Here is a 26,140-nt window from a genome sequence, read left to right as displayed (position 1 = left end):
CATCACTCTCCCTGGCATCCTTAGTCTGATTTTGCCTTTACTGCACACCAGTTCTTCCCAGCCTTACAAAGGAGTGGTTTGCAAGCCCAGTGACCTTGATTCTGTGGTGGAGAAACTATAAATTCACAATATTTGCTGGTGCTTTTGTTTTGCTTTGTAGATCTCCAGTAATACAAAGGGAGCAGTGCTGCTCAGATCTCTGCTTTGCAGCTTCTTTGTGGCATCACATGAGCCTGCCTCGGGCATTTGTGCTGATAATTGATTCATTAATGCCAGAAAAGGGTGGCAATTTCTAGTTCTTAAAACTCCCAGTAGATACCTTGTATATAAAAATAAAGGCTGGAGTGAAGGAGCAGCAAAACAATAAAAAGGGTGCTAAGGGTGAAATTATCATGCCCTTGATAATTCAGAAAATTAGATTCTCTTGATAGGCACGTTCTTAGTGCTTGGAAAAGAAAATTCCTGATCTGCTTTTTCTGAGCTCCTATTTAAATGTCTGCATCACATGAGTTGGTTGATTCAATACAGGGCAAGCAGTTGTCACTTTAGATCTTCTAGTTTTGTAGTATTTAATGAGAAATTAGATTATCAATCTAGGCTTCTGATTTTATACGCCAAATTATTTGTATTAATTAACATCTCCTATAATATACCTCCAGGATATTGTTCTGAAATCATTCAAGCTGAGTTTCTCCTGCCTGACACTGCTTTCAATTTAGCTAAGAGTTTGCAGGTACATTAAGAAGTTTCTTCTTAGAGATAAACCAGATCTACATTTCCTTCAATTGTGTGTGAATGTGTGAGAAGGAAAGCAAGAATTTGGGTGAAAGGCATCACATACTTGAAATTATTATGAATATTGGAGGTGCTTTGCTTATTATATCAGGAGAAAAGTAAACCAGAGGTTTACAGGTGTGTAAGGTACAACCATAAGCTTCAGGAAGGAATATTTAGTGTTTTATGTAACATGGCAGAATTAGTTGAATAAGGGCTTAAAGTTTTTGTTTCGTTCCCTGAAGAGTCAGGTGTTAGTCCCAAAAAGTGTGGCTAAAAGGCATTTTGGGTCAATTTTCTCATCTGGTACAGGAAATGCATTTTCCTACTGGATCAGCACAATGTGCAATTGAAATTCAGTCCCCTAAAGGGGACAAATCTGTCTTTTACCATTTATCAGCCATCCAAACCATTGGCCATTTTCACAGCCTGGGTGACCTGCTGTGTCTTTGAACCATTCCACAGGGAGCTTCAGCAGTGGGCAGGAATGGGAGAGGAAAGCCATAAAATTGGTGTCTATTTGAATGATAATATTTTAACAATGAAATTACATGTGGAGCCAATTCAGTGTCAAATAGCATTTTATTAGTGCTATAGGGAGGCTTTTGTTAACACTTTTTAATGTTGTGAAGACCTGAAGATAGTGAGTGGGGGAAAGGAAGTTTTTTGCATAAATCTCTTATGCTGACTCTGTAAACTGCCAGATTTAATACCAGCAACCAACAGGTTAATGAATTCTGAGCTTTAAGCTGATACTCACAAATGGAGGGCCATCTCCTCACATCAACCTGTCACCCTGTTAGATGACAGGAGAACATGCCCATGGTTCCAGTTTGAGGGTTTCTTTTCCCAAGACATTTCTCTGCTCCACAGCTCTCAGAGCCACTGTGCCCCTTCCTTATTGTCACAGAATGAAAAGGTAATGCAAACAGCACAAAAGACTTTAAAAATCAGAAACTCTGACTTCCAGGAGGTGTAGTGCCAAGCCTGTGAGAGCTTTTGGATCAGACTTTGATGAGTGAGCTGAGCTGGGCCACAGCTGCTCAGGGGTGGGAAGCCACAGGAAGGACCTCGGCTCTTCTGGAGGATCATCGAGCATGATTTACTTAACTGAAGCAGCTCCTTAAGGCACTTAAAATGAAATGGGATGAGTCTGAGCACAAGTCCCTGGCAATTGTCCACCTGACAGGAGCAGAGCCCAGGCTTTCCCCAGCCAGCAGTGCCTCTCCCAGGAGTGAGGCTGCTGAGTGCAGAGCACAGTGGCCCTTCCTTCTCTGCCAGGCAGGTGCCCCTCCACGTGTCTATAACAACACAAAAACACAATAAAAGGGAAGATGAGCAAGCTCTGCTTTGCTGCAGCAGACTAAGGCATTTCAGGATTTAATTATACTACAGGTATATAAATTCCGGAAACATGTTAATGCTCCCGTGATTAAAATTATAGAGGGCCTAATTGAAAAAGCATAAACTGAATTGAAGAATTCCTAATTATAGTTTGCTTTGAGGTGTTAATTTCCTCCATAATGAATGCATAATTTCTTGGAACTAGAAAATGGGGTTGCTGCACCAGTGCGTGGGATGCAGATGGAATGAAGGGATTATCATAAATGCAGCCAGACAATTCTCAGGAATAAACCTCTGCAGCCATGATGCTCTTCTGCCTGCCCATAATTTCATATTTCCTTGCACAGTGGTTTGCCAAAGCAAAAGGCAGAGCTAGGAATGGTGAAGGATTTGCCTGCAGTGCAAAAGAAAGGGGAAATAGGATGGTGTCATTCAAAGCAGTCATGGTGCAAAAGGGGAAGGTGAGGAGAGAGGCAGAATGTGAAGTATTTCTAGTGGGAAAGGCAGTAAAAGAGGAGGAAATGCCCATTTCCCTTGTGCCCACCTTGACAGATCCATAAGGAACTTCAGGAGCTGATATTGATGCAGGGTGAGGGTTTTTCCTGCCAAAGAACACAGCCTGTTTGTAATGTTCACTCTTCTGTAAAAAAATACTCTTAGTTTTGGAGGCAGTTGGTGGACTATAGGATTGTCAGCCACAATCTCCTAATGTTTAAATCCATCCCATTCCCAGTGTGGTGGGGGTGGGAGGTGTTTATGGATGAATTGCTGCAGAGAAGTTCTTATCCTTGGGACTTTCCCACTCCCTCTGTCCTGGATTTCCCTTCATTCTGGGGCAGGAGATGTTGTAGTGAAGGCACCATTTTAGATCTCTCCCTGGTATCAGAAGCATGAAAATTTTGCACTTTCTGAAAAGCAAAACGTGTCCAGAAACGATGGAAAGGAGCTGGTGGATACTCCTGCAGCTTCAGGTGCTGAAAATCTGTGTTAGCCTTCCCCAGGAGAGCTCATCATCACTGCCCATTGACCACAATGTCAATTGTGAGCAGTTACCTGGCTCCATGGGCCTTGAGTAATGAATTTTATCAGAAGGCTGGAAACAGAGCAAATTCTTTCTTTTTTACTAGTGTTTTTCTTAGCTTCTTAATTTAAAAAATATCCAAAGAGACATGACACCAATAAAAGTATTTTTCTAGTGCTCTCTCTTAAGAAAGACAGCAGATTCTTCTGTGTGGGTTTTCCCTGCATAGTCTGGTGGCTGTGGCTGTGGAAAAGGCAGAGGAAGCTTGAATTCCCAGCTAGATTATTTCTGCATCCAAATGAACCTGATTTGATGGGGACCACTGGAAAAACCCAAATTAATTCTGACTGAGAATATGTGCAAATACCCCATCCTCTTGTTCAAGCTGCTGCTTTTATGAAGGGCATGGCAGAGGGTGCTGGATAATCCCAATAAGGGTTTGCCATGGTCTTTCCTTGCCCTGCAGGTTGTTCAAGAACCACTTTGGCTCTTCCTGTCCTTGAAACATCCTCCTGGTCCTAAACCAGCACTTGGTGAGGATGGCAGGACCTCAGTCAGTGATGCCTGTTCAATACAAAGCAACATTAACAGAACAGAGGTTGTGCTTGGCTTTTTTGTTGGTTTTTTTTTTTTTTTTCGATTAAACAGATGGCAGGTGGCTCAGGAGGGAAGAGACACCTCCAAAGCCACTCACATCAGCTCCTGTTGCAGAGGAAACTGGATCTGTCTGCACTCATTATCTTTAATCTGCCAGCAGAAAATAGCATTGAAGCAGAGAGGGACTGGGCCAGTTCCACTGGGAGCAGAAGCTATTTTGGCTAGTCTGGGTTGCAGGCCAGGTCAGACTTGTGGAGATGGTTGAGATAATAGAACACAGAGGTTTGAAATGCCCTCCAGTTCTTTACATTTTATTTTATTTTTTAAATTTTTTTCCTTCCCAGAAGATTAAATAGAGAATTCAAAGCTTTTAAGCAAGCACAAGTAATATGATAGATGTACAAATAAAGAGATGCAGGAGCAGCGTTCTGGTGGGCTGGGGTTGGTCATTTTGTGAGTATGGATTGCATCTTTTATTAGGCCAAATGATACAGCTGGGAAAAAATGGCCCTTTAAATACACAAATCCTTCTTTCTGCTCAGTGAATACAGTTGTGTTGTGGACAAGTCCTCAGGTTTTGTGCTGTTACCACGTTGCTGTTTGCTGTGGACAGCTGCTGTGGTGATGGCCAGACTTGCTTAGAGCTATATGGGAATATTTGGATTTTTGGATACCTTTCCATAGCTGTCATGGCCTCTTCAGTCAGAGATGAGTCATGGTGGGTGGAACCTTATGAGGTTGGAAACACTGATTTTCAAAGATGTATTTATATGTACACACACAGGTGCACACAGGGGTGTTCAGATGTGCACATACAGAATCATAGAAGCGCAAAATTATTGGGGTTGAAGGGACCTTAAAGTTCACCTGGTTCCAAACCCCTTCCATGGGCAGGGACACCTTCCCCTATCCCAGGTTGCTCAGAGCTCCATTATTCAAACCATCATTAGTGGCACAATGTTCTTACTGGTTCTGTGGCATCTTCTGTGTGTGGTGCAAATTCAAGACAGAGCCAGTCTCCAAACTCCTCTTTCCCAGCACTGTCTGCTCCTCCCTTATCACTGCAGGTCACATCTCTAGTGATGCCCAGAAGTCACATTTTTCTCCTTTTTTTCCCGATTTGAAAGATTTGGTAGGAGTAGCATGTGTTCAGACTGGATACTCCAGACTCCATTAGACAGGACATATTGGCTGGTGGGTGGATGGAGGAACATTGGACAGGAAAGTGTGGATTTGTTTACATACAAGTGATGCTGTGATATCAGGCACAGTCACATTCCCCATGCCCCTGTTCATATATCTGCAACAGTGAGTAATTATTGTTGTACCTCAGAGCTCTGTCAGGATAAAACCTATGCAACCCAGGAAGGCCATGGGATATTTGACATTACACCATCACTTTTTTTTTACTAAAAACCCCACCTAACCACCACCAAAAACTCCAAACAACCCAAACCAAACAACCCCACACACACATACACATTTTTCATTTTTCCAGTCAGCTGTGAGAGTTGTATGTGAGACTGCAGAGGAATTTCAGACAAAGCATCCTGGCCAAAGACAGCGTTTGTTAGAGTGACACTGGCAGGATGCTTTTGTGCAAAAAACAAACATTTTGTTTGGCTTTGCTGTTTCCTCAGGCTTGACACAGTGCACAGCTCCTGAAATAAATGCCACTGCCTGTCCCACAGGCAACTCATCCCTGCTGCTGGCTGGGGACAGCACAGGCCCATCTCTCTCTGCTCTGCAGGACCATGCACTCATTAAACATCCTCACTTCTTCTAGGGCCCATTTCAATCACTGCAGAAATTTAACAACGCTTGAAACTTTAGCGATGAAAGAATGCCTGTGTGAAAAGGCAGGCTCCAAACGGTTTTATCCAAGTGTGAAATCGCTGCCTTTTGTTTCATGAATTCCAGGGTCTGACATGCCCCAGTAGTAAATCTGGAGCACTGAGCTGAATGTGAGAGTGGAAGAAAATGTGAAGAGACTCTCTTCCCAGCCTTCTTGATTATTAAATGGATTTCATTATTTTTGGCTCTATCTCAGCAGGTTTCTTTCATTGCAATGGCAGTAATTACCATCTCTTCTTCTTGTGCCATTTTTTACAAATTTGGCTGAATTTTAACTTTTTTTTGTATTCTTCAACTTCAGTGAACATAGTAGAAGAGTCGTTTAATTTAAATGACTGTTAAAAGAACACGCAAAAATAACTCCAAAATGAAGGCTCTGGTGTGAATAACTTTGCAATATGAGAGACTATTTCCTCAAGTAGCATCACTATTATCAGCTTTTTTTTTGTGAATGCTTTGCAGATGCGAGCAAGCTGATTGATGACAGTGCAGCCCAATATTCATAATGGGCTACTTTTTGAGTCTTTGAAACAGCCAAGCCCATTCCAGAAGATGACACTGTAGAACAATCTCTTTTTTTCGCCTACTTTGTGCATGAAACTGTTTATTGAAAGCAAACCTTCACTTCAGCATATTGTATTCTGCATGGAGCTGTTCCAGAGGGCAATGGAAACAGTAGTGATCTTTAATTGATTTTAATGTGTTTTGAATCAGTTCTTAAATAGACAGAAAATTGCAGAACAGAGCACTGGGTCCTGTCAGTGCATCCTAGGTGGCTGTGAAATGCACTTCATTATGGTTTGTAGATTAGTTTCAGAGCTTCTGATTAAAAATGCTGTTGGAGATACTGAGGGTGTCATTTTAGAATATGTAAAGGCAGTAACTCAGTTCTCAGGAATATATTGGCACCTGTTTGCCCCCAGAAAACTTCATGAACTTGTAAGCTCTCTGGGAAGTTGACTCTTGGGTGCCTGAATGTTTGATTGCAGGAGGTGCCTGGTCAGGAAATTCACTTTTGGAGCCCAAGGAAAGCAGTGCTGCAGTGGGTGCTCAGAGCAGAGTGTCAGCATCAGCCTTTATGGCAGCTATGCCTTGAGTTCTTGTAAACCTTAGGGCAATGTATGTTATATAAACCTTTTTTAGACTTGGTTTGGGTTGAATTTTTTACAAAATCTCCCATGTGCTGATTCATGGTGGGGCTGGAAGCACATTGTGAGAAGTATCTATTTACAGTTTAATGTCACAGGTTTTTAGGGTAAACTATATAGAATACTGATATATGGAGTAACTTTCTTCAAAATTCCCATTCTTTTATTTCTTCCTGTCTCTGGCAGAATTAAGGCTTTGATATCAATATCTTTAAGAGAGGGAAATAAAGATGTTGATGCTGCTCTTCTGTCTCAGTGTGCATCACTGAAGGCAGCTTGGCCATAAAACAAGCATCTGCACATCCAATGGATAATCTGAATTCTAAATGTGGGTATCAGGCAGCACATCAAACCCTCCCCTGTTCCAATATCCTGGGAGATGGCTCCATGCTATCAGAATAAATGTGATGAACCTTCATGGGTACATGCAGATATACTTAACTTACTTTGGCTCAGCCAAATGTAACAGGATCACAAGTTAAATGGAATAATCAAATATAAAAAGCTGCTCACTATCTGTAGCTGGGGTCTTGTGTGGCCCACAAGGGGAAAGCTGAAGTGGTTGGTGGTCCCTCTACTTATTCTTCATTTGTCCCTGTTCATGTGCTGCCAGTGCCTTTTCTTTACCTCTGTGCAGCACTGACCCGTGTGGATTGATCACACAGTATTTGGGGTTTATTTTCATGGGCTTGGGTGGCCTTTTTGGAATAGCTGGGTCTGTTCCTTCCATAGAACATATACAGGAGTGAAAATTCAACATCCAGCTCCACTCAGCTGCTACATCCCACGTGGGGAGGTATAAATCTTTTCTATCCTTCCTTCATTTGCTCCTTTTTGTCCTTCATTCATTGAGTTAAAATAGCCAGTAACAAGGAAACCACTACTCTCCTATTTGCTGTAGCCCATCAAAGAGTTATTCTGAAAGTAACGTGTTAATCTGAGCTAGAAGTGGGAAGTTCCTGTTCTCTGTAGGATGAACAACAAAATCTGCTCACAGTAGTCTGCTGAAAAAAAAAGCACTACAAGATCAAGCTGTACTAATTGCCACTTATTTTTGCTCCCTGGGAGAAAATAATATTGGAAATAATATATGGCTGATAATAAATTTATGTGTTAAATGAAAATATATTAAATCTTTATATGATGTGAAGGAAAGTTTAATCACGAGATTGGTCCAGAGGGAGTACTCAGCTGCTGAAACATTGTTTCTTTTAAGATTTAATAATTCAGGTGAGTGGATCACTGTGAGGTTACAAAGAAATTATATTCCTTTTCCTACCCTCTCATTATCAAGAGTATAGTGAAGGTTTCACCTTGTTGATGTATAAGGATACCAAAGTGCATGGGCCAGATGTTGGATGCTTTATGGAGAGCTCAGACTCAGCTTTTCCTCCCCACATTCCTGTACATCCTACATTCAGAATTCGAGACTGGTCTTAATACTTAATTTGTGGACTAGTGTTGTCTCAGTCCATCCTCAAAAAAAATATCAAGTCCAGGGAAAGGAGAAGCCTGAGGCAAACAGAGAGATCTCCATCACAGAAATGGGCTGTGACTGGGAATGTTGATTTTTTTCACGCTGAATAGGGAACTCATCATTTAAAAAATTACCTTGTAGATGGTGATAAGGGCACCTTTCATTCCTCTGCACACAACACTCGTGCTGTGGCCCATTATGGTGGGAGCTTTTATCAGTGATTTACAGCTGAGCTGTCAAAAACTTCCAAAAGCTTCTATTAAATTGATGTGGATTTATCTATCTAAGACCTTTGAAATTTATAAAGGAGCCCACTTTTGGCCTCCTTTTCTAATCAGAGTGTGCAGCTGCACACAGGGCAGTAAGCTCCCCAGCCTTCTAGGAGGTCAGGCATTTGTTTTGTGGCCCAGATTTGAGAATCCCTCGAGAGCTCTCTGGAGAGCAGAGCCTTTGCATGTTTGGAAAGCAGTCCCTGGTGTCTTTTATGGGGACAGCAGCATTATTTGTCTGCACCAAAGTGGGCTGGGGTGGCACTGGGAGCACAAAAGCCCTGCTAAAAACTGCCCTGCAGCACATCCCTGTGTGTGTGATTACAGGGCTTCCAAATGTGTCCTGACATTAAAAACTGAGATGCAGGAGTCAGTGTGGCTGCATCATCTTTCATTTCACTGGCACTGAAGTTGTTATGTCGTGTAGGAGTTGGAATGCTCTGTTTTTGTTGTCTCTTTTAATATCATTTCTATGTGTGACACTGACTCTCGGGTCCAGCCCAGGCATTGATTCCTGCCAGGAAAGCCACGTTAGCTGATCCTGGCTGGGAGCAGCAGCCTGAGATGGGCAGAGCCCCAGGAGATCCCTGTCACTGCCTACCTGGCAGATGCAATAAGAGCCATTAGAATAGTTTGGATAGCTCCTCCTTACTTTCATTGCCTGCTTGCTTTTTTTTTTATTCTTCCCTCCAGTACCGCTTTTTGGAAAACGACTTCTCCTTTCCCTGTGATCACATTGGTGTAACAGAATTGTCAGGGATAGCAAACTGCAAAGAATGGACCTTGCTGAGCCCTGACCTGGAGAAGTGAGTGCAGCTGAAGGGCTCTTTCAGGCCAGGAGAGCAAATCCTACTCACCAAATTTATCCTGAGTTAGTGCCCAGCCATGATCCTGGGGATTATGGTGCATCCCACCACATCTTCTGAGCAAAGTTGGATTAGTTTTACTCTTCTGAGAAATGTTGTAGTAATGCAGATAGTTTGCTAAACTTTAGGGTGGGTAATAGGACATTTGCTACTCAGAATTGCCACAGCACTTCCATTTGGGTGTAGGATTGGTGGGGTTTTGCTCCAAGTTACAAGAGCACCTCAGTGCAGGTGTGGGAGCACTTGCTGTGCTTTGCAGCACTTGCTGGTTAATGCGAGAAGTTGATCTCTGAAAATGCCCTAAAGGCAGGCAGGGAAATTCTGCTCCTAGGTGCAAAAAACAGGAGGAGAGGAGCATAACTCAAAAAAAAAACCCTAACCAAACCAAACATAAAAAACCAAAACAAAATCAAAAACACCAAAACAAACAAAAACAAAACAAACAACAAAACGAACAAACAAAACCACAAAAACAAACACACGAAAAATTACAGGAAAAAAAAAATCTGTACTATTCTGTGTTCTTGCTGGGCTGAACTGGGAATCCTGCCCTTCTGGGGATCAAAATACTGGGATTGAAACAGAAAGTGAGACCCAGATGAATCATTTGATAAGGGAACCAGAGCTCTGAGTCATAATCTTCAGCCCAAAGTAAGCTTTGAACTCAGAGATGCTCTTGACCAGGCTCAGGGAATAGCAAGGCTGGAGGATGCTGCACCCAAGCCAAGCAGTCAAAGCAAAGCTGAGGGTGCTGTGAGCTGGGGCACCAGGCAGAAAAATGCCATGAGAGCAGTCAGTCCCCACCCCAGGTGTCACCGGAGGGAGCAGTGACAGCAGTGCTAGCTCAATGCCTGCTCCAGGGAAAAGGAGGCAGTAATTGAGCAGGAGATGAACGGGATTTTAACTTGAACACAGAGGGACAATTGCTGCGCCCCAGCTGAATGTTCGTGAACACACCCTTGTGCTTCCAGAGGAACCTTGATTCATTTCAAAAGAATAAACATTAAAAGTAAAATTTCAGGCCACTACAAGAGTGAGTTATCCCTGTGAAGGGAAGAAGTATCTTAACAGCTAAGTGGGGAAGAGAAAATGTGAAAGATTAGAGGCAAAAGAGTATCTGTGAGTGGGTTCAGTTTAAAAAGTATCTGTGACTGGGTTCTGTATGCATCAAAACCCTTGCTCGTGATAAAAAGTGTCTGTAGTGCTCTAATGATTTGGGAAGAGTTCAGTTACCTGGCAGTTCATGTCCCTGGGAGCTTCCCCTTCTCCAAAGACAGACAGTGCAGGAATTCATGGCTTGCAAGTGGGATAACCCAGAGAATGAGTGTCACCCTTAGGTCTGGGGAGAGAGGAGGAGGGAGTTCTTGGCCTCTGTGTAGGCTGAAAGCAGATTAATATATCTCTATACATATATATTTGTGTATATACATAAGGGAAACATTTTCTGTGACCAGAAAATGCAAATATTTAGGATTGGATGAAACAGAAACCAAATGTTTTTAGGTTAGAAATCGTCTGGCAAATGTCTGTGAAATTATCAGCTACAATTTTGCACATGGCTGACAAACAAAATGACAAACTTTCCCGGTGGTGTAGATTATTATTGCCAGAGAGAAGGGTCAGAATAAGAATGTACACTCTCAGTAAACAGTGGCCAAACCAATCCAGTAGGAGTTGCCATTGCTGAGCTGAGGACAGGGTTTGTATTGAACAAGCTTGCAGCTCCCATTGCATCCTCATTTATAACACTTAAAGTGTTGCTTGGAAACCTGTTTTTGTCCTTTTAAAATGGTAAAATAAATATCAGAGAAGGTCTAAAATATTTTATTAAAGGCTCTGATGAACTGGAGGAGGAGGACAGCTTTCCAAAATGCTGATGGGACATCATTAAAGGCGGCAGTCCATGCAGCTGATGCTCCTGCTACATTAGCAAATGCCAGTGTAAGGACAGCTTTGGTATTGAGTAATTCATAAATTGCTCGTGCTTGTACAGATTAGCCGGGATTGTGTCTAGCAGTGGGAGCCAAATGGTTTCCAAGTGCTTTCCTGCCTGCCCTGCAGTCAGCAGAGCATGAGCCAGATCCCCACGGGCCCCAGGAGCTGGGAATTCAAAGCAGGAGCTGGGAATTAAAAGCAGGAGCTGGGATTTCTTTCACTCCTTCGTGCTGGAGGAGCCAGAACTCCACTTCTCACAGGAGCATTGATGAGCTATTGTTATGCTAGAAATTTCCCAGACCAATCTTTCTGCAGCAATGAGCCTGTGAAAGCCAGGACAATGATACACTTCGGGCTGGTCCCAATCTCTTAATCGATCTCCCCTGTCTTGGTGAACAAAGGCCCAGCCTGACACAGACAGGTGAGGGCAGCACATCTGAATAGCCTGACACAAGTGAAATGACTGCAGCCCTATCTCTCTTTGTCAAGTGTGTGAGTGGTGTTAAACAGACAGTAAAACCTGCCTGGGCTATAGCAGCATCAAACCCCAGGGCTTTGTTAGCTGCCTGAGGAGGAAAGGAAAAAAAGCAGAGTGCATTTGAATGCCTTACAGGCTCTGAGCCTGGAATAGTAAGCTAGAAATAACAAGATTGCTATTATATATCATAATGGCCAAAAGCTTAGCAGGAATCCAAAAGGATTACCATTTCATAGAGTCAGTGAGAATATGAGGAGTTGTTGCTGTTTCTTGAAACAAAAGTGGATTGAGAGAGCTATAAAGCCACCTGCTCTGTACATAAACAGTCCACGAGGGATGGGAGGTAGAAGGAGACTTGCCATTGGGAATTAGAGAATTCTGCATTGCAGGATATCCCAAAAAGAGGTCAGAGAATACCAGAATGGTTTGGGTTGTCGGGAAACTTAAAGCCCATCTAGTTTCAACCCCCTGCTATGGGCAGGGACACCTTCCACTATCCCAGGATGCTCCAAGCCCTGTCCTACCTGGCCTTGGACACTGCCAGGGATCCAGGGGCAGCCCCAGCTGCTCTGGGCACCCTGTGCCAGGGCTTCACCAGGTCATTATGTGGACAACAAGATACGAGGGAGGGCCAAAAAAAAGTTATGTTCAAGATTATTTTTGGCCTAGACAGCTTTTTGCACCTTGAAACTGTGTCCAAAGGCACCTGACACCATTGCCACCTGCTCATGCTCTCTTCCTCTGCAGCCACTGTTTGGCCCAAACAAACAATTCATGTTTCCCTTTGGTGGCTGAAGGAGAAAACATCTGCTTGCCAACATTCAGCACAATAAAAATTCATTCTAGACTGGATATTGTATTAGTTACTCAGAGTGACATGATTGAAATCTACTCTTTCACCAAAGTTTATCCTGATTTACTCAATTAAACCAAATCACATGGCCAGCATCTTGCCCCCACAGTGGCTTTCAGTGGCCACTGTCCCTGCTGCTGGTGTGCCAGGAGCTGTGTTTGCTGGGACCCCTCAGCTGCGAGTTCCTGACTCTGCTCTACCCTTGTCCTTTTATTGCTGGACACATTCCTGGCGTTCAAGGCTCTGGGGTCTCTAATCTCACCTTTCTCTCTCTCTCCCAGTGTCTACCAGCTTGTTGTCAAGGAGGAGAAGCTGCAGAAAGCCCGGAGAGCTGCAGACATCATCGAGTGCTTCTCAGTGCCAGTGAGCTACAAGAATGCCTCCAGTCTGGACTCCCCACACTACTTTGCAGCCGAGCTGAAGCCCATCAACCTTCCTGTCACACAGCCCTTCACCGTGGGCGACAACAAGACCTACAATGGCTACTGGAATGCTCCTCTTTCCCCCCTGAAAAGCTACAGCATATACTTCCAGGCTCTTAGCAAGGCCAATGGAGTAAGTGCAGGGAAAAATCAACTGCATCTCTAGGTGTGACTGCCCCTCTCTGTCCTCATCATTCTCCTTCCTTCTCGATTGGATGCTGGTTTAACTTCTTCTTATTACCCTCTTACAGAAATCTGATGAAAATCAAGCATGCCATTACTTGTCCTTCACTCAAATCTCTCTCTGATGCTCAGATCCAATGAGAAATCTGCTGAGGACCCTGATTCTGTAAAGGCACATGTTGCCATGTGATTTACTAAATGAGCTGCTTAGAACTTAGATACTTTTTTTTAATCTTTTCATAAGCATGAATCTCAGAGTAGGGGCTATTGTGCTTTTAAAAGCCATAATTGCAGTATCTTGATAGTTCACAGTGCTTGTGATTTTGGAGGAGATGTTATGAATTTGGATTACCTTGGAGCTTGCACTTGGCCATATCATAGTGCAGCACCTGTGGATGGGAGTTTCAGCTTGAGGAAGTCAGCCACTGTCTGCATGTCTGTCCTACCCCTCTGCAGTGCTATATTTTTATATATCTTTACTCTGTGATACTGGGTTTAAAATGCAGACTGCACAGGAATTGTAGCCTGCTCCATTCTCAGACTCAAGTGACACACACAATGCCACAACACACCCCATCCCACCACAGAAAAACAGGAGGCCTCTCTTCCCTCTTCCCTTCCAGTTGAGGATAGCCTGTGACCTTTTACCTCTCCTGTTTCAGTGGATCATCCTCCTCCCCTTTGGTTCCCCAGCTGTTTTCTATAGCACAGGAGAATTTGCCACTCTGGCCTCCTGAAGAGGCTTAGAGCATTAACAAGGCATCACAAATTTGGGTAGCAGAGCCTGCTATTATTAGCATGTTTGCCAGTGCTTTCAGGAATTTAATTTTAACATAGATAAATTCTCTACGATATCACCCCTGAGACAGAAAAATTACAAAAATCAGTCAAAGGTGAACGGTGCAGGCTTTAGTGGCTTTTATACCTGAAATGCAGCTGCACATTGCAGAGCACTGGGATGGTTTCACAGGCTGGCAGTGCCAATGAGTGTTCACGACACATCTCAGTGCTTTACACCCTTCATTTATCACCACTTTCCTGCAGAGCTTCAGCTGTGTGGCTGACAAGTACAAAATCTCTTCAACACTGTGCTGGTTTTCACCTTGATTTCCTTTCTAGCCAATACAGTTTCCTTCCAGCACTGCTCAATTAATTCAGTTTTGGATTTGCCTTCATAAAAGAAAATGTGAATATATGTATATGTCTCTCTGTTTCTAGTTAGTTCCCCCATGTGTGATAGTTAATTGCTAGTGAATGGATCCCCAGGGAAGAAGGAACTTTTATTTGCTGAAGTACAATATAATATCATCTAAAAGGGTTGTGTGGATGGAAGTGTAGGCTTCCCTTAGTGTTCTGGAATCAGGCAGCACTGGTGTTCCTGCTTTTCCTGCACATCACCCTACATTCCAGGTGTTAAAAGGATGTCAAAAAAAGGATGACTTGCTTGGGCTGTCCTAACAGGAACAAGATTGTAAAGGGCTTTTTAAACATGGGTTTATCCAAAAGTCTTAATGCAACAGTGCACAGTTCATAACAGGATAAGAAGTGTCCAGCCAGACACAGTAAATTTCTATTTGAGAAAGCAATTTCCTCCTGTGGTAATAATTCATATTTCTACAGGAAATGCTTTATATATCCTCAAAGTGTAGTGCTGTAGGTAAAAGTATAGAGGAAATACCCAAGAGTGGAATAGGGATCTTCAGAGGAGTAGCTTCTGTTCTGATTTCTTCTGTTTCTTGGTAAAGTCATTAAACCCCACATTTCAAATACTAGGGTCAATTTGCATTCACTCTTTTGCAGCTGTAAATTGTATGTTTTTGTTCCATTCCCAGAATTATTTGCAGGTATCATTTGTATTTAAGAGTTCTGGGTTTTCACTTGTCTGTAACCTGAACAGCTTTGACCGGTCTTGGAAAATCCTACAAATAACTATGGCTGAAACATAGCATTTCCATGCCTGGAAGTGTCCAAGGCCAGGATGGATGGGATTTAGAGCAACCTGGGATAGTGGAAGGTATCCCTGCCCATTGCAGGGCATTGGAACTAGATGGTCTTTAAGGTAACTTCCAACCAAAACCATTCCATGATTTTTGATAGAGCACATCTGCAAAAAACCTGCAACAATAACAATTTAGCACAGTTAAAGTAGAGCCCTATGTTCCCTTACACATGAAAAAAATTAACAGAACATTGCCACTCATTTTTTAATTAGGATATTCTATAGTTTCATTAATCACTGACAGTTGTGGAACGATGAAATTTCTTTCCCCACCTGGAAGCTGCAATGAGAAGCCTTCATGCAGTGAACCAGAACATCTTCCTTTGGAAACAGAGGGGTTCTGGGTAGAGCTTAATTTGAAGAAACAGCCTGGATTTGGTCAAAAAGCTTGATTAGGAGGAGGTTAGTAGTGTTGTAGGAATCCTGCATTGTTTGAGCTCCTCTGTACGTGGAGGGTTGTGCTCATTTGGTGTTCCCGTCTGCTCTGCAGCCATTAGCTCTGATTGTTACACTGAAAGGAACATAATTAACAGCTGGATGCAAAACAAGTGTGGCAAATTGCTGCAGAAGCAGATCAGGAGCTCTTCTGCCTTCTCTTGTGCACTGTGGTGCTTGTCTGAGAGTCGGAATGAAGAAGCTGTCGCTGGCTGGGTCCCTCTCCTGAGCTCCTGGGTGCAGTTTGGTCACCAGGTGCTGCCTGCAGACAGGAGTCTGAGCACAGCATGGGGAGACTGAGTGGTTTGCAGCTTTGTTATACAAAAGGTTTTCCAAATCGTGTGAACTTCCCTCCTAGGCACTGCTGACAGCCAAATGCTGAGGTGAAATGTGGCAGAGTTTCAAGTGAGAGAGGGGAGAAAGGGAAAGGGGACACAGAAACTCCAGCCTTTGTGGCTGTGGGAGTGAGAAGCACCATTAGTTATTGTTTAGTTGATAGAAGGAGTCAGCACAAGAGGTGGCACAGAAGCAGAGGGGACATTTGGCTTGGCTCTGCTCTGGCAGGATCTCCAGACACTGTCACAGCCATCCAGGTAGGGATCTGCTGTTTGCTGCTTGTCCTGGTGCCACCTGCTACAGATGGCTGCCTGACAGAGCATGAAGATTGGCTTGTCTGAAAACCCTCCCTGAGCTCAGCCCCTTTAAAACTCCAGCCCTGCCAGTACTTTTCCCTCTGGAAGGTGAGGCCAGCTTGACAGCCCTGTGTTACTCCTTATCCTCCCTTATCCTTGCACTGGCTCAGTAATCAAAGGGAGATGCTGCAGGTTTGATTGTCCCCAGGTCTTTATCTGGCTCACTGCAGGTCTCTGGTTGCTGATCCAGCACCACGCTCCAATGGGGAGAATTCTTGTCTGCTGTGTGAAACCTGCCTGAATTTTTGAGCAGCTCAGAAACCAGACTCCTTTAAAAAAATCCTTTCTGGAGCAGCATTTTACCTCGTTGAGTTAAAATGAAATCTGTAACAGCACAGTTGCAATCAATAACTCTTGGCCATTTTTCCTTGAAATGGGAGATGAGCAGGAGCCTGTGTAACACAGCTGGGAGGGATGGGGGGATGCTGCCAGCTGCTCTGCCAGCCTGGTGGTCCAACAGGTGACTGATGTCTTCAACCCAGAATTGTGAAAAGTAGCACTGCAGGAATCAATGAGAATATTATTTTTTTTTGAGGGAATGATAGACTCTACCGAAATTCCTATCGATTTTTTTCCTCTCTAATGACTTGTACTACATGCACAATCGGGCAGCTCATTATTATCAGGGGACTTGAGGCTGGATTTCTTGATGCTGACAGGTCTGCTCACAGCACACAGCATTATTCTTCTGGGACAATTTGGAGGTATGGATAGAGCTGCCAGCAGAGATGCCATTCATCCCTGTGGAGATGGCCATGAAAAAAACAAGGAGGTGTTTGAGTTCAGCACGAGCCATGCTCTGAAAGATGAGATGGCACCAGGGCTGCCTGCATCACTCCTGTGAGCTGCTGACCAGTTTTGGGGAGCTCTGTGTTCAGGAGGATTTTGGGTGTACAGTTTACCCACTTATATTCACTTCTTCTTAATCTTATCTTGGAGGTGCTGGCACAGAAATAAAGCAGCTGTGGGAACACTTCACTCTTTGTACAACCCTGTTTCCACATTTGGTTGACCAGAGGATGTGGACCTGAGTGTTTTCTGCATAATAAATAAAATCATCCTCCATCCTGTCTCATTTTTGAGAGGAGTGGGTATCCAATCATCAACTACAGATCATTGAAATAACTTCCTATTGTAAATTATAAAAGCCCTAACCACTTTGTTAAACCTCCCTTCTCCAAATGACACAGATACTAAAAAAAACACTGATAATTGGAATAGCAATATTAGGTTTGGCTCAGTCTCTGGAAGGAAATAGCAATTTCCTGAAGCTGGCAATAAAAATTATAGGGGAGTCTATTGACCCTGCACAGACATATTTTAAGACTGCAAACCACTGGCTGCAGTGAGATCGAAAATAAACACACAATTTAGAGCTCTCCTAAAGTTGGGCAAAATTTGTTGAGGACCAAAAAAATAATTCCTTAAGATTGGACAAACCCATTGGTTTCTACTGTGTGTTGCCAACAAGTTCCATGCTCAGCTCTGGGATGTGGGGAACCAAAGCTGGAACTGAGGCCGAGGAGAGAGTGGTGATTCCTTTTCTGGTCCCTGCACCAAATAAAATTGCCTGTTCCCAGCTTGAGCTGCCTGAAGCCTCTGCCTGTTGTGGGGCTGCCCCAATGGCACATCTGGGGACAGCAGGTCCTGCTGGTGCTGGCAGGTGGCTCTTCAGGCAAGGCAAGCTCTGTCTGACTGCTGCAGAGTCATAATCATATTAAAGGGAAGGGAAAATGGTGGGTGTGAAAACAGATGGATGAAAAAGCTTTGCTGCTTTCATTGTTGTTCATAGTCTGTAAACAGCAAGCTGTCAGTTTCAAAGAAAAGGGGGAAAAAAAAGATCATGTGGCTTTTTAAGTTGTGAAGACACAGCTGTCACATAAACATATGTCCTGCTGCCCTCGTAGCCCTTTTCTGCAGAAAATTATTCCCATCCAAACACTGAAGAGATAGAGGCAGAACTTGTCTTATTATCATCCATTTCACTTGAGTGAAATGTGCATTTAGGAACCTCAGTAATTAGTAGATAGCAGCAGCTCCTTTGCTTCTAAAATGAAAGAATAAAGCTGTATTAAAAGAATGTTTTAAAAAGCCCTGGAAATTCAGGGGGGTGCTAAAGCAGGCTCGTTGCAGGTGTGCAGTTTGCAGGCTGTGGCAGGAGCTGTGTGTAGCCGTGGAAAGGGGTTTTAACCCTTTAAGTGCGGCAGAAATAAGATGCACAGCTCCATGGTCGTCTGTCATGACAGGAAGAAAGAGCCAAGTTTATTCAGAAACACTCTTGTTTTTATAGCATGGCTGCAACTCCCAGAGTAGAGAAAAGGTGATTGGTTCAGAGAGAAGACACCCCATGGCCAGGGCCTGGGCACACACCACAACAGGGCTTCTATCTTTGTTATTAATTCCTTTTTATTTTGACCAAATTATCACCTGGGAGAAATTCTCCTTAGCTTGAGCTGGACCAGCTCATGGGCTGGGAACAGAGCTGAAAAGCTCCAGCCTGGAATATTTTTCATGCTGTTATTTTCTTGCTTTCTCAATATGTGTCCCACACAGTGTGGGCACAGAGGGCTTGCCCAGCTCCTCAGCACAGGACTCTGTCCAGAGGGTCCTCAGCTCGTGCTGATGGCAGGTGCAGGTCCCCCTCCAGCACAGGCTGCCAGCACCCTAAAACACAGAGCTCATATGTGTCCATGGTGTGGGGACTTAAAAACAGAGCCAGGCTGCAGCCTGGAGTGAAGGGTGCACCATCATCTGTTTTTATTCGTAGGTAAGTAAGTTCCAGAAAACAAATTTCCATCAATATGTTGGGTTAGATGTGGATGGGCTTATTCTGCAGGATTTCAGGATATGGAGCATGTTGGAAAGTGAGGGTTGGATGAAGAGCTGCAGGATGTAGTCATGAAGTGTTCTCCTATTCCAGGATCTCAGTGAAAATGTGCCTACATTGCTCCATTACTGTTTGGCTGTAAAACATCTGTCTTAGCCTGGCAGTGATGCAGAGTTGAAGCAGTAGTGTCATCTTAATTTAAGTTACTCCTCTGAGTTTAGCCCATAACATGAAACAGATATGCAGAATATGTTGGCTCTCTGTTTATCATTAAGATTGTTGTAGATATGTAAGGCCTTGTAAAACTTCTGTGATACCATAAAATGGGAATTAAGTATCACAGCATTTGAAAGAATGTTCAGAAACAACACAGAGACTGTGTTGGGGTTTTATTCTAAAACTTCTATTATTATCTCTTTATTTAATTATTTTTCTTGCCACTGCTTTAAGCAATTTAGATGGATCCTTGATAATTACCTACACTGTTTATTCCTGCTTTGCTGTTGGCTAGAGAGAAGCACCTTTCATTGATAGGACAAGAAGTAGAGTGTACAAATTGAAAGATGGGAAATGCAGCTTAGGAAAAAAAAAGAAAAATAAAAGCATTGTCCCTGCCTATGGCACTTTAAGGTACATTCCAGCCCATTAACATTCTGTGATCTTCACTGTGTACAGGAAATCGCCTTGAAGCAAAAGCAGTGTTTTTCTGAAAACAAACATGATTGTGGGAAAATAGGTGTAATGTTTTTAGGGGGATGATTGAGTTGGGGGGGGGGGGTGTTTGCTTTTTTGGAGGGGAGGAATGTATTTGTTTATTCTGTTTCTTCTTTAAAAGATTCATGCAAACTTACAATTCTCAGTATCAACCAAAGAAAAACAGAGTAAAATTGAAAGGGATCTCATTTTTATGAGGCACCAAAGAGATGAGCAGTGGGGTGATGAGTGGAAAGCAACAGAATTCAGACCCTAATTCAGAATATGGACTAAATTCAAGTCTTTAAACTTCAGCATCCTGAGAGCTGGGAGCCTGGTGTCTGTGCAGGTTCTCTCACACTTTCCTTCCCAGAAGATGCAATTTGAAATGAAGTTCTGAAGTCCACGTCTTGTTCCTCTAGCCTTCACTTTTGGCAGTGCCAGCTCTTCTAAGAGCTGTGCTTGTGCTCAGTGCAGCCATCAGTAGCTGCAGATGCAAACAGAACAAATTCTGTCTTCCCAAATCACCCCGTGGGAGGGTCTCAGGCAGGAATACACACATGTTCAAATGAGATCACTCTAGGCTCTTCTTTATCCAGCACTGACTAATTTCTCCAGCTTTCTGGTACGTTCTGAAGCCAGCAGAAAGCGACAAATACACGAGAAAATGTTCCTCAACAAAATGTGAGCAAGTGTCCACCTACTTGTAGACTGCAAAAATCTTGTCTCTTAATTTTTTATTTTACTCTTCATTGCTGATTTTCCCGGTCAGCTTGCTGCATATCAGAAACTACATCAGGATCTCTTTGTCTTCTGGTTCCACCAATATGTGCAGAGACAGCTCTGAAAACAAAGCTGTGTTTTTCGTGCTTCCTACATCACAAACAGCAACAAAGGCTTTGGATTTCCAGAATAACTGGCAATTCCAGCTCGACACCCACGAGGCAGAGTTCTGTGTGCTGCTGTGGTGACTTTGCAGTGCCAGTGTTGGTGCAGCCTGTGCAGGGGAGCTGATTTTTGAGGGACAAAGGGGTGTAACCAAAGAGATGTCTCTGGTTTGCTGGGACAAACAGCCCCACTCTGGAGCATCTGTGGCTGGGAAATAGATATGGCTTGTCCTTGAGGATCCAGGAATTCCTAAAGGGAGTTTGAAGGCAAGGTCAGAGGGAGGGTTTATCCTGAGTATCTTGTTGTTTTTAGACTTCACACACGGTGGCTTATATCCAGATTGTGTGGCATAACAGGAAGAGATCAGAGGGAATTGCTCCTGTGATTCTGCAATCTTCCCCTTCCTATGTGCAGCAAAGGTGTGAGGAGAAAGGCACAGTGGGGCTGTGTGTGTCTGCTCCAGACATGGGGGATTTGGCACAGATGGAGCAATTTTCTCCAAGAGCAAATTCACATTTCCACAAGGTTTGTCCAGTGGTTTGAGGATGGAGGGAAGTGCTCAGCAGTGCTTTGCTGGGCTGTTATTTCCAGAGCACAGACAGCATCCATATTAATGGAGCATTGTTAGCACAGTAATTGATGCTGGATTCATTACACCTGAGATGTGTAGCGGCATAAAGTGGCTCTGCAAGCCCTGCTGCAGATTGGAGCCTGACAGAGGCAGCTCTTTAACCAAGCAGCACATTCCTGTTTGGATGGCAATCACAGGCTGGGCAGCAGCAGCCCCTGCCAGGAAGGGCTGTGCACTGAGGAGCTGGGGACTCCACAAAGGCTGTGCTTGCAGCAGAGGTGGCCTGAGAAAGCTGCCGAATTTGAGCTGTTTGTGAAGCCAAACACAACATTCGGATCCAAATCCTGTTTCTGCAGCTCTGCAGGCTCCAGGGTGGATTGAACACAAAGCATTGGGTTTTGTCCCAGCTCTGCAATGAGGAGCTGCAGTGGTGAGGGTTGTTAGAACAGCTCGTTTGGCACAGGCAGCAGCACAGAATGTTGGTCTGCTCCACATCCATCAGAGAGCTGAAATATTCAAATTACTTCTTTGGTGTCTGTTTGCCATGTGTTTAAATAAATACCCAATTTGCAAAATTTGCAGTAATGGTGCATGAAAATGAGATGTACAGTGGCGTGTACTTTTGACCCAAGGCTTGTCAGTCTATTACAGAGCAGGTCATTTAACTGGGAAATTCTATTAGCTAATCAGGCACTTACATGGGACCCATCACTCACACATGGAGCGTGGAGAAACGTGCTGTCACTCCCAACTTTAACAACTGTAGGCAAGTCCAATGGTGTGGAGTATTTTATGCAACAAAAACTGTTGGTGGTATTTTCAATGATGAAGTGTAAGAAAAGATACATATACTTTTAGTAGGTTTTAAAAGGAATGTATGTTTATTGTAGATGGGCAAATTACACACTGTGATGTTTTCCTATATATTTTTCTTGTGTTTTTTTTTATTTTTCAGGAAACAAAAATCAACTGTGTCCGGCTGGCAACAAAAGGTATGTGGGTCTCTCTTTCCTGCAAAACACAATACCAGAAATGTAAAAACTGCAGTGGTGGCACAACTTGATTACAGTTCCTAGCCAAAGAACCAGCCTCTTTATTTCCTCTTTTATTTTTTGAAAAGGAAGATTGACAAGGCAGAACAACAATTTCCAGGACCACTCCACTGTATTTGTGGCCTCTGTTATTTTTTTTTAACGCAGGGTATAATTCTCTGTGGTGCCTCCTTCTCCTCGTTCTGTTGACAGCTTTTCTGTCCTGAGGACTGTTCTTGCTGTTGGCAGAACATCACTGAAAAAGTGACATTAACTTCCTATTCAATTTGTTCTCTCCACAACTGTACAAAGTAGATAAGAGAAGATCTCACATAAGCCTAACCTTGTTTACAGCAGGGCACAATTCTTACATCACGCCATTTTCATGGTATAATTGAACAAACTAAGAGACAGCATTCCTGGTTTTCATTGTGGTGAGCTCAGAACAGACCGAGCTGAGAGGTCACACAGGGCAAACCCAAGACAAACAGCCCCAGGTTGGTTCACAAGGTGTAGCTCTTGAGGGACCAACAGTGACAATGTCTGAGCTCCTTCTTAGAGTTTACAGCTGCTTTTAACAACTCTTCTAAAGATTTCAAAATCACCCCAGGGGCTACTTTTCCAGAAAAAGATGTCAGACACGAATTTATTTGTAACACAGAGTAGCTGTAAAGATTTCCCCAACAAGTGTTGCAGTCTGCAAAGGGAAATGCTGGGGTATTGCCATGAGCTGTGCTACAGATGACTCTCCATTCCCAGACTTAGCTTTGCCAGCTTGTGCTCTTGCTGCTTTGCTGCCATGTGAAATACCTGCATGGCTGCCTGTGGAGGCTTTGAGAGTTCACCAAAATTGGCAGGAACACAGAAATCCTTTGCAGCTCCATCCCGTTTTTTCCGTTCTTTTCCATCTGTTTTGACCTGTGGCAGAAGTTAATGACTTCAAGGTCCTTTCTCCTGATCCCTTCTGCATCTGTGCTTGCAGGGGAGTTGGGAGGGCTCAAAAAAAACCCATTAACCATTGGAGAGCATTTTCCATCTCCCTGTGGAGACATCCCCAGGCTGTCAGAGCCAGCCAGGCACTGGGGGGCAGGTGCTGTGTGGAGTTGCCACCTGTGCAGCAGTTTTCCCTGCTCAGATTTGGCCATGTGGGGCTGTAAGCAGTTGTGTCACCACTGAAAGCCAAGGAGGAGGAGCCCATTTTCCCATTTCTCCTTCTCATCTGTGGCTCTGGTGCTCCCCATACCCTCTTGTTCCTTTCCTGTTTAAAAATTCCTTGTAAAATCTTTATTTAATTCATTCTCTGGATTACAAACATTCTATGTGTCTCAGTCTGTGTGTCTCCTTCCTCTCAGTTTTCTCAGCTGGTAGTAATGTGGCCATTTCAAATACCTGATTTTGGCTTTCTGGTGGTAGAAAGAGCAAGAGCAGGACTGGGTGAAATGAATCTCCCCAAGCTTTTCCAATAGCACAGTCTCTTCATGAGATCAGGAATACTGGATTAATTAAATTTTGGAAACCCGTAGTTCCTTCCATTTAAGTTGTTCATTTTTCTGGAGCTGGTGGAAGAATGTTGCCATGCTAGCAGGAAAGATATTTGCTCTGTGATTATTCAAAACAAAATAACTTAGGCAGCTTGGAAAATCCCATTCTAACATGATCTTTTATTTGCACTCTCTGATTTGGGTACCTCAGTGAAGTGTCCCCTTAAATGTTTGACGTTCAGTTGACTTCTGCAAACGGAGATAATCTTCATTAACCCTGCTAGGTCACCAGGAAGAGTCACTGAGCCACTCAGTCAATGAGCCCCTCCTTCTGCTGGTTCTGAATGTCATGTCTTTTAAAAAAAGAATCTCTTACTGGGTTTAATTTAATAAGAGATACAAAAGAAATGAGTAGAGCCTGAGGATGTCTAGAGCCACTGCTTTTTGGTGATCTTATTATTTAGGTTTTTTTCTTTATTGACTTGAATGGAAAAGGACAAGAAATGATGGTAGTTCTAGTGTTTATTCTCACTGTCTCAATTCATATCACTTTTGATTCATATCACTTGTGATTTATATCACTTTTGATTCATATCACTTTTGATTTATAGGTAGATATCTTATTCCTCAGTGTGGAGTGCAGAGATCTCTGTGGAAATGCTTTTCCTCTTGCCCTTGCTCTGAATTGCAATGCTGCAATTCCCAGTGCCTGGCCCTTAGCAGGGAGGCTGGAATACCCCAGCTCTGGCTGGTGTGAGGCAGGTTTAGCTCTCCAGAGGAGCAGGCAAGGGAGCACCATGAGCTGGGGTGGTGGCAATGTCACAGGACCTGCCACTGCTGGCACCTGAACAAAGTGCTTCTGTGAGCTTTCCCACAGGTTCAGGTTTTCCCAGCATCCATTAACTCCATGTGGATTAAGGGACCAGCCCCTGCAAAGGGATGTGGTACTTGCCCTCTCTGTGCAGTGGGACAATGCACAGAAACACTCATAAAACTGTAATTACACCATGGCCTCATCAAAGGCTGATAGCTGGAATGTTCTAGATGACCTCCTGTGTCTGTGCTGTCTTCTGTCTGCTCATTATACTGATTATCCTTAATGGCATTGCTCTCTATTCCCTTTATTTGCATTGGTGTTTTTCTGAGGATAGAACCTGAAGTCTGCCTTGAACAAAATCAACAGAGCTGCCAGTGAGGATGCCACTGTGGTGTCTTTGGTAGGAATCAGGAAAAAAAAACAAAAAACCAAACATTTTTGGAGCCAGGATTAATCTCAACATTAAAAGCTCTGCTTTGAGTTGGTACCAGATGAAAAAAAAAATTATTTGATGCAAGAAAATAAATACATACTAGTGGTGCCAGACTAAATGTTCATTTTGGAAGAGAGGCCTAATTTTCCCATTCCTAGACATTTGTCACCGCAGCAGCTCCATTAGCACCAGTGAAATGAGTTCTGATTTACAGCAGTGACAGGAAGATTAGGATCCAGGCGTGTTTAAGCAAGGCAAGAATTCTCCTGAAGTACTGGATTAACAAGGGCACTAAACGTGAGTGTGGGAGTAATTAGGCAGTGAAATGTGTTAGGCATGTGTTACTGGGGGATTGTAACACATCCTGGGTGTTGCTGCAAGGCACCTGCTCAGAAGCTGAGTCTCTTTAATTACTTGAGAGACACACAGGGCTGTTCCACCGCCTCTCCTTCAGCTGCCTGCGAGTTTTTCTGTGTCCCATTGCTCCAACACCAAGAAAAAGAAAGCAGAGAATGCTTTAAAAGTGGTTTAATCCACTACAAAAAAAAAAAAAAAGTTTTGGAGCTTTTCCAGCTTTCTTCTCTCCTATTTAGGTACAAATAGGCTGCCCAGATGAGCCCTTTTCAGCTCAGCCCAGCTCTGTGCTGGTTCTCTGTATTCTGCTCCTGGTTAGATGAACTTGATTGGCAAGGAAAAGCTCTCCAACCCTTTTGCACTGGGTTATTAAATGTTGGGAGAGGGGATGGCATCAGCATTGCAGAGCAGCAGGTGCCCCAAAGCAGAGCCACAAGGTCCCCAGGACATCCCCTGAGCTCATTTCCCTCCATCCAGTGCCTCCTGTGAAGGCTGGGTGCTGCCCTTGCTGGGGTGACCCTGGGTGATCCATCAGAAAACTCCCTGCCTTCCTCCACTCTGTGTAGCCATCCCACACTTTGCCAGCATGTCCAACATTATTAACCTTCTGTATCTACGTGTGTATTGATTTTCAGATTCGTTGGTGTCAGATCTCTCACCATGTCCCTCCTCACATGGGCTACTCTATCTTTTATTTT

The 26,140-nt window shown here is 43.6% G+C and overlaps 1 protein-coding gene across 13 annotated transcripts in view; it reads left to right on the top strand.

Moving 5' to 3' along the window:
* The window catches only part of PTPRT (protein tyrosine phosphatase receptor type T), a 432,144-nt gene that overhangs the window by 326,971 nt on the left and 79,033 nt on the right, over positions 1 to 26,140 (top strand). For all 13 annotated transcript variants that reach the window (XM_088175102.1, XM_088175100.1, XM_088175101.1 and 10 more), the window contains exons 12-13: positions 12,898 to 13,171; positions 22,282 to 22,318. In XM_088175102.1, the coding sequence (XP_088031228.1) occupies positions 12,898 to 13,171; positions 22,282 to 22,318 (311 nt within the window). The remainder of the gene's footprint in view (positions 1 to 12,897; positions 13,172 to 22,281; positions 22,319 to 26,140) is intronic.

Source organism: Sturnus vulgaris, chromosome 17 (assembly GCF_052056855.1).
Source record: "Sturnus vulgaris isolate bStuVul1 chromosome 17, bStuVul1.hap1, whole genome shotgun sequence".
Lineage (NCBI taxonomy): Eukaryota > Metazoa > Chordata > Aves > Passeriformes > Sturnidae > Sturnus > Sturnus vulgaris.
This window is presented reverse-complemented; position numbering and strand designations above follow the sequence as displayed.